General features: G+C 44.1%; 1 protein-coding gene across 1 annotated transcript; it reads right to left on the bottom strand.

Moving 5' to 3' along the window:
• Positions 1-8,237: 8,237 nt before the first annotated feature.
• Positions 8,238-8,393, bottom strand: LOC142859567 (large ribosomal subunit protein eL39-like). Its single transcript, XM_075989734.1, has one exon. The coding sequence runs from the start codon at positions 8,391-8,393 to the stop codon at positions 8,238-8,240; it is 156 nt and encodes a 51-aa protein (XP_075845849.1).
• Between the last annotated feature and the right edge of the window lie 254 nt (positions 8,394-8,647).

Genomic DNA, 8,647 nt, shown 5'->3' with positions numbered 1-8,647 from the left:
CGGACCAGCTCCGCAGACGAAATGACCCGACGGCCGGCTGCAGCCAAACTAAATCTCCCTCCCTCCGCCCCCGGGCCTCCACAAGCCAATGGAAGCGCGAAGGGCGAGAGCGCAGCCAATCGGGGCGACGATGGGCGGGGAACACAGCGGCAAAGGAAAAAGTAAAAAAGCAGGCAAATGGGCGAGCCGGGCTAGCAGGGAGGGAGGGAGGGAGGGAGAGAGGGAGGGCGGGCGGACTGGCAAGACTTGGATGGTGTTTAGGAAACTATTACTAATAAGACTTTGTTCGCAAAAACAAACCCCGGAGAAAAAGGGTTATAAATTCCAATTGTGAAAAATCTGCTGGGTTAGAACCTGGAATGGCGTTCGGCCAGTGACCTTTACTGGAGTCCTAAGGAGCCTCTGAAGAGAAGGGGCTGAGAAACCATGAAAAATAGTATTTCTCATCACTATCACCAGATGTGCTCTGGACACAGAAGGTCTCTTGGCCAATAGGGGCAGTTTGCAAAATGTCCTTGAGCGGCTAAGCTGCGTTGCTGAGGTAGAGAAGGACCATCTTGCCGCCATTCCTCCTCCACAGGCTGCCCACAGCCTGGCAGTATGGAAAAGTCTGTTGTTTACACTCTACACCTGGTGACCCACTCCCCTAATCCCAGCAAGCCTGAGGCAGGGGCTGGTGGATCTGTGCGAGGATAAAGGCAAACCTGAATGAACTCCAGGCCCACCAATCTCTAAATAAATAAATAAATATCGCATTACAGTAGTATGTCTCCTTATTACTGAATTTTCAGATGTTAAACCCCTTAACGTTTGCCGCGTCGAGTGGTCCTGTGGGCCGAAGAGATGACTCAGAGGTTTAGAGCACGTGCCCTCATGCAGAGAATTCAGATCCAGCACCCCACAACAGGCTCACAACTGCCTATAATTCCAATTACAAGGGATTCAACACCCTCTGGCTTCTGAGGTCGTTTGCCTGTAAGTGATGCACATAAATTCATGGAGGGACACTCACATATTTAAATACATATATATTTTTTAAAAAAATATGGCCCTGCTATAAAGAACTTAGAGACCATTGTGTGTGCTGCAACAAGCCAGGTTTGGCCACTCATCCTCAATGAGCCAAATGCTTATAGAAAAACAGAAAAAAAATTATTCAATATGGCCACATTGGGAGGAGGGACAGACAGATTCTGAAACTTCCCCAAGCCAGTCTTCAGGGTATAATGAGGATGTGGCTGTTAGCTCAGCTTGATCTGTGAGATAAGCAAGAAATTGACTGTCTTGGGAAAACAATAAACGAATATATAAGAAAGCCAGAGGGGGCTTGGAGAGATGACTCAGCAGTTAGGAGCTCTTCCAGAGGTCCTGAGTTCAATTCCCAGCAACCACATGCTGGCTCACAACCATCTGTAATGAGATCTGGTGCCCTCTTCTGACCTGCAGGCATACATGCAGACAGAACAGTATATGCATAATAAACAAACAAACAAATCTTAAGAAAGAAAGAGAGAGAAAAGAAGGAAGGGGGGGCTGGAGAGATGGCTCAGTGGTTAAGAGCATTGCCTGCTCCTCCAAAGGTCCTGAGTTCAATTCCCAGCAACCACATGGTGGCTCACAACCATCTGTAATGAGATCTGGTGGCCTCTTCAGGCATATATATATAGACAGAATATTGTATACATAATAAATAAATTTAAAAAAAGAAAGGAAGGAAGGGAAGGAGGGAGGGAGGGAAGGAGGGAAGGAGGGAAGAAGGAAAGCCAGAGGATGATCTTCTGTCAGGATGAGAGAGGAAACCCCAAGTTGGGAGTCTGCCCAGGGCATGCTGGGTCCTTGTACTTTTCTTATTGTCTCCCCTAGATGTGTATTGCTAAGCAGGCCCTTTTCTTCTCACTGCCTTTCCCCTGAGAAAGACCTTAGGAAGCGTGTCCCAGGGCATCTTGGAAATTCTCCACCTTTATTACCTAGTCATGGCCTGTCACCCTATCTGCCTGCCTATCAGGGAGTCTGCCTAACTGTTAGTCTCCCCATAGAGTTAAATAGAAACATTCTGGCCACAGTGTGGTCCTGCCCACGGTAGTCTCAGCTCCAACGACTGCTGGAAGAGCATTTGACAACTGTGTTTCTTCAGGAGACAAGCTCCTTTTCTGGATGCCCCCAGAGCTTCAGTTGTTTCTATCCCTGCACATTCCTGAGGTTCTAATTTCTTGGGTTCCATAGTTTCATGTGGTGAGAGAGTCAAAGACTGTAGCTTCAGAGTCTCTGTAGACAGGCTGGCCACAGTCCTAGTGCCCAGATATCTGTCATGCTAGGCAGAGTCACATTTGGTGAAGCTTGGTGTTTAACACTGTCCTCTTGGGGAAGGGACATGCCCTTGTGGCCTGTTGCCATATTGTTGTATAGGAGTTACCTCAGATATTGAAAGATTCTGTCCTGTAGAGAAGCTCATTAAACAGGAAGGTAAACAAATCAAATAGTTTTAGGAAGTCCCTGAAACTGACCAGATTTACTAGGCCCCGCCCTACCAGAATAAGCAATAAAAGCTGAGAGTCCCTCAGAGACTCACTGAACATAACTGCAAAGACTCAAAAGACCGAGCTGCAGCTCAGCTATTACAAATATAAGTATTACCACCACCCTCTTACAGCCATGCCTACTTCTATTATCCCCTACAGAGTACCTGTTTTGGTTATCTCATACATAACTGATGCTCAGTAAAGTTCTATTGGCCTTCCAAAGGACCTTAGTTACTTCTGAACACCCATGTACAGCTCTACAGACTGTAATTAATTCAGCATTAAGTGATACAACAGAAATAAAGTGTGGTGGTTTAAGAATGCCCTCCTATAGTTGAATGATTTAGTCACCAGGGAGTGGAACATTTTGATAGGTTTAGAAAGAGTAAGAGGTGTGACCTTACTGAAGGAAGTGTGTCACTGGAGGTGGGCTTTGATATTCCAAAAGCCCATGGCAGACCCAGGTCTGTTGTCTGCCTATGGATCAGGATATAAAACTCTCAGCTACTGCTCCATGCCTGTCTTCTTCCCATAATGATCATGGACTCACCCTCAGAAACTGTAAGCAAGCCCCCAATTAAATGCTTCCTTTTGTACTTTTTTTTTTTTTGGTTTTTTTCGAGACAGGGTTTCTCTGCAGCTTTGGAGCCTGTCCTGGAACTAGCTCTTATACACCAGGCTGGTCTCGAACTCACAGAGATCCGCCTGCCTCTGCCTCCCGAGTGCTGGGATTAAAGGCATGAGCCACCACCGCCCAGCTAAATGCTTCCTTTTGTAAGAGTTGCCTTGGTCATGTCTTTTTCACAACAGCTGAACAGTGACTAACACAATGTATGATTATTATTATTATATTAAATTATAATTTCATGTTCCAGCAGTAACTTATGTTACCAGCTTACAAAGGCTTGTATGAATAATACATTAAATGATAGGATAGAAATAAAGTATGACTTATGGTTAATTTTATGCTAACAAGATTATAGTGTCCAGATACTATTATGGAAGTATTATATAGACTTACAACCTATGGTCATCATCTCTTCTGACATCAAAAGGTGGTCCTCAATAATGTGGGTGACACTCAACCAATCAATTCAAGGCTTTCAGGACAGAAACAGTTTCCCCAGAGAAGTGCGATATGGGATTCTCCTCTGTCTTATTACCATTGGTTATAAAAGAAGCTGGCCAATGGCTAAGTAAAGCCAGCTAGGAAATCTGAACAGAGATATGGAGAGAGAATAGGTAGAGTCAGATATGCCATGTAGCTGCTGAAGGAGAAAGACGACAGCCAGAAACTTACCTGTAGGCCACAGCCTCGTGGTGATTCACAGATTAATAAAAATAGGTTGATTTAAGATGTACGAGTTAGCTAGAAAGATGCATAAGCTATTGGCCAGTGTTGTAATTAATATAGTTTCTCTGTGATTATTCCTGGGCGGGTGGCCAGGAAAAGAATGAGCAGTCTCCTCTTACAGGAGTGGGACTTCTGGTGAGTTTCCAAGTTGCTAGGCTTAGCCAGGCGGTGGTGGCGCACGCCTTTAATCCCAACACTCGGGAGGCAGAGGCAGGCGGGTCTCTGGGAGTTCGAGGCCAGCCTGGTCTACAAGAGCTAGTTCCAGGACAGGAACCAAAAGCTACGGAGAAACCCCGTCTCAAAAAATCAAAAAAAAATCAAAAAAAAAAAAAGAGCTAGTTCCGGGATGGGTACCAAAGCTACAGAGAAACCCCGTCTCGACAAACAAAAACAAACAAACAAACAAACAAACAAAAAAAGAATCCAAGTTGCTAGACTGCTGTACAAAGTTCACAAGACCACAGCATCCATTTTTGGTTTTGTATTTTTAGTCTTTTTTTTTTTTAAGTCAGTGTCTCATTGTGTAGCTCAAACTGTCTTGGAACCCATTGTGTAGACCAGGCTGGCCTCAAATCCACAGAGATACATCCATCTCTGCCTCCCAAGTGCTGGGTTAAAGGTGTGCACCAGCCACTACACCTAGCTCACAGCATCCATTTGTTTGAATCTATAAATCTGTAAATTTGACAGTCCCCATAACCACGTAAGCCAATTATTTCTAAATCTCTTCATATATGAATATATAATATGTAGTATATTTAATCGTGTTTATACGTATGTCCTGTTTTTGTGGGAAACTTTTATTTTTGTGAGGTAGTGGAAGGAGGTGAGTACATGTGCCACATGATACCTGCTCTGGAGTCAGAGAATGGTTTTGTAGAGTTTTAGGGATCCAATTCCGGTCAACAGGCTTTTGAAATACGTGCCTTTCTTTACTCACTGAGCCATCTCACTAGCATTCTTTGGGGTGTATTGACTGAGAGAATTCTAAGCAGCTAAGTAAAGCTAACTGTCTTTTTATCAAAGGGATAGACTGATCTGAACACTTGCCCTAGATAAACCAGGTATATCCAGAAATACAAGCCTTTATTTAATAACTTGCCATAATGGATCTCTGTATTACAGTGAAATGTTTAATGCTTCTTACTATTCCATATACTGTCCTCCAGGTCTGACATGACTGTAGCCATGCAGAAAAGCCTGTATGACGTGGGGCCAGTTCACAAGGCCAAACTCCTTCTCAAGACACAGTTAACAGTTGACTGGGAAGAACGACTCATGAGGCTCCTTCCCTTCCTGAAGATATATGGCAGTTAATAACAGTTGGTGGGGGCAGGGAGAGCTTACAAGGCCCCACTCCACTGTAAGAATCTTGACAGTTGACAGTTGCTGGGAAAGGTGGTTTTGTTTTTTCTTTAGTGGTGAAGATGCCTCAAAGTCACGTGTGCTTTTGTAAGTAATTCCAACTAAGGGGATGTTTGTTTTCGTTGCTGGTGCCCTCTGTAGAGTGAGAAGGCTTTTGTTTACATCTCCTCGGGAAAAGCTCATATTACCAGATAATAACTGGCTATTAGAATTGCTTGTTATGAAATTCTTGATAGGCAGTATTTACACCAAAAGACACAACTTAGGAAATATTGTAATGAGGGGATTTCCCATCTGTCTGCTGTGAATATGTTTTATTACCAATGATTAGTAAAGAAGCTGCTTTGGCCTATGGCAGGGCAGAAGATAGCTGGGCTGGAAAACTAAACAGTGCAGGAAGAAAAAGCAGAGTAAGACAGAAGCCATGAAGCTGCCCAAGAAGCACAAGCCTTGTGGTAAAATATAAAATAATAGAAATGAGTGAATTTAAGATGTAAGAGTTAATAAGAAGCCCGAGCAAATACTCCAAAGAATATGTAATTAATATTAAGCCTCAGAGTGATTATTTTATAAGTGACTTTAGAACAGGCAGGTGGAGAAAACTGAGTACAGTGAGACTGGCCAGATGGAGAATATTTGTAGCTATAGTATTGACAGGAAGGTGTAAAAGATTGGTAAGGTCTTCCATGTTGTAAAATACAGTCCAGGGCTGACCACCTATTTTGATAAATAAAACTTGTATTATAACAGAGCATGCTTATTTGTAATTATGAGGTTGATGGAGGCAACTTGGGAATAGAAGAAAAGCATCTCCAGAAGCAGAATCGTCCCTTCAATCAGAACAACTCTGAGTCGCAGTCATTCGATAGGAGAGGCAGTACATACATGGCATAGGGTTCTTGCGGTTATATAGTGTAGGGGAAAAGGGCCAGCCAAAGGAACACACTTAGACCAGAGCTAAAGAAACGTTCCTTGGCCCTGTAACCAGAGCCAGTGAGAGAAAAACACCCTGTGCCTGAAACTGGAGCCAAAAGGCTAAGAAGGACCAGTGAAAGAAACACACTTCAGCCCTGAAACCAGAACCAAACCACCTTGATCAACTGAGCACAAAACCAACCAATCCCTGAGCAGGAAATCTAGCTGATCTGAGCTTGCCCAAGATCAAGGGGATTGAAATCTGATCAATTGCCATCCTGGAAATCTTCACCCTGTTAGAACTCCACCCCTAAGAAGCCCTATATAAGCCCTGTGCCTGTTCAGTTTGCTGCTGCCTTTTTCCACCCTGGCAGAGGCGATCACTCCACTCTCCTGGATTCCTCTCTCCCAATACATTTCTTGAACGAGCTTTGACTGAGACCTTCTTTTGCTGGGGCAGGGAAGGAGCCTGGGCTGAGCATGACAAGGAGAGTGGAGCAGGATTCTAACATGTTCACTAGGGAAAGTTTCTAAAGAGTTGTTACACTCGGGGGACCTGACCAGGGGAAACCCTCCCCTGCCAGGATAGAGTCCTTACATTGGGGAAACCTTGCCCAGGAGCTGGGCTGTAAGCTGCTACACTTATGAGTGACTTTGTGATATTCATTTTCTCCCAATTGCCAGAATAGTTTTCCATCCAACTTGCAACACTTAGAATAGCGTAGGGGTTAGTCAGCTATAGTTATGTGTGTCTTGTCAAAACATTTTTTTAAAAAACAAAAATTATCTTGTGTAAATTGGTCACTGGTCACATAGACCGTCATAAATTTCTATACAATGTCCCTGATCTAAAGGTTTCAAGACCAGCCTGATGGCCTAACTGCTGTCTTTCTGCTTCTGTAAACGATGCTTGCTTGCGGCAGCCGTTCACAGCTGTCTTTCTGAGTATGTCATACAACTGAGGTTTTGCCTTTAAAAGCTCAAACAAATTGGGAGGTCAAGACTCCCTATCATTTGACTTATTCAGATCTCTCAGTGGTCTCCTAACAACAGGACAAAAAAGGAGAACCTGTGGGGAAGGATGAGGGCCAAAGGTCAGTTCCCTGCAGTCTGGAAGTGACAATAACCAGGTTTGGTGTGTGGCTCCCACGTCAGAAGCACCCACAGGTGTCAGTCAACCACTGTGTCCAGATTCTCAGTCCAGAGGCATTTAGGTCATCAACCCTTAAAGACACACACAGTCTGCACCTGTCTAACGGAGGCAATGCACAGGCACCAGAAAGCCTTCCAGGAGACAGCAGGCTGACCGCTGCACATCACGGCGGGCCACCACCTGGGGAAAACTGCGAGAAATCACTGAGGCATTGAAGAGCACCGGAAGCAGGGAAACGCAGAAATGTGCTAAAGGATTTAAGTCCAGTTTCAGAGACAGCCTCATTTTCATTTGTAGCCCTAGCTGGCCCGGAACTGGCTTTGTAGGCCAGGCTAGCCTTGAACTCAGAGATCCGCCTGCCTCTGCCTCCTGTGTGCTGGGAATAAAGATGTGACAACAGCCACTTTATATCATTTGTTAAATGAGACACATATTAAGGATCAGAGAGCAATTATTGGTTGAAAAACATCTAATTTCAACACTCATGTGAAATGACTGACAAAGTGAGTCTCGATAAAGTTTCTACAGCTTCTGTCACTTAGTCTTGCTGGAGTCCTCGGAGCATTCACAAGGCTGAGGAAGAAGGATCATGAGTTTGAAGACAGTCTGGACAGGTCTCAATACTCAACTTCCCAAACAAGAGCTAGAGATGTAGTTCAATGATAGAATATTTCTCTATTATGCAAAAGTCCTGGTTTGAACCCCAGAACCACCAAAGTAAGTTGTAACACACAAGCAAATATTTTTCTTCCAAACAAAAGGTTTCACATATTTATTACTGAACTATTGAATGAACCTATCAGAGCACAGAAACAAAGAAAAAACTCATATCCCCAATAAACACACTCAGATATCCAGACAATGGTAAGGTTTTAAACTTGATGCAGTAAGTTAACGATGACCTTCAAACAGCATCAATACACATGGCTCCTTAGAGACCCAGTTTGGTTCGTCTCCAGTGTCTCCTCTTGGAGTTGTACATGATTTTATTGCCAGTTCTCATCTGAATCCATTGTGGAATGGGACGATTTTGCTTTTGTTTCTTAGCCAGGACTCGCTTGATCCTGAATGTCTTGTGAGAAGCCATGGTGAAGAAAAGTCAGACAGGCACAGACTGTGTGAGAGAGAAAGGCAAAAACGTATAGTCATTAACAAAAATGGATGATGGTACCTGGGCATGGTGGCTCATGCCTTTGATCCCAGCACTCGGGAGGCAGAGGCAGGATCTCTGTGAGTTCGAGGCCAGCCTGGTCTACAAGACAGATTTCAGGACAGCCAGAGTTGTTACAAAGAGAAACCCTGTTTTGAAACAAAACAAAAAGAGGCATTCAAGAGGAAAAG

This window comes from Microtus pennsylvanicus, chromosome 11 (assembly GCF_037038515.1).
Source record: "Microtus pennsylvanicus isolate mMicPen1 chromosome 11, mMicPen1.hap1, whole genome shotgun sequence".
NCBI classification, from domain to species: Eukaryota; Metazoa; Chordata; class Mammalia; order Rodentia; family Cricetidae; genus Microtus; species Microtus pennsylvanicus.
This window is presented reverse-complemented; position numbering and strand designations above follow the sequence as displayed.

Coding starts and splice junctions, on each gene's coding strand:
- LOC142859567 (XM_075989734.1), bottom strand. CDS start 8,393: ATGGCTTCTCACAAGACATTCAGGATCAAGCGAGTCCTGGCTAAGAAA.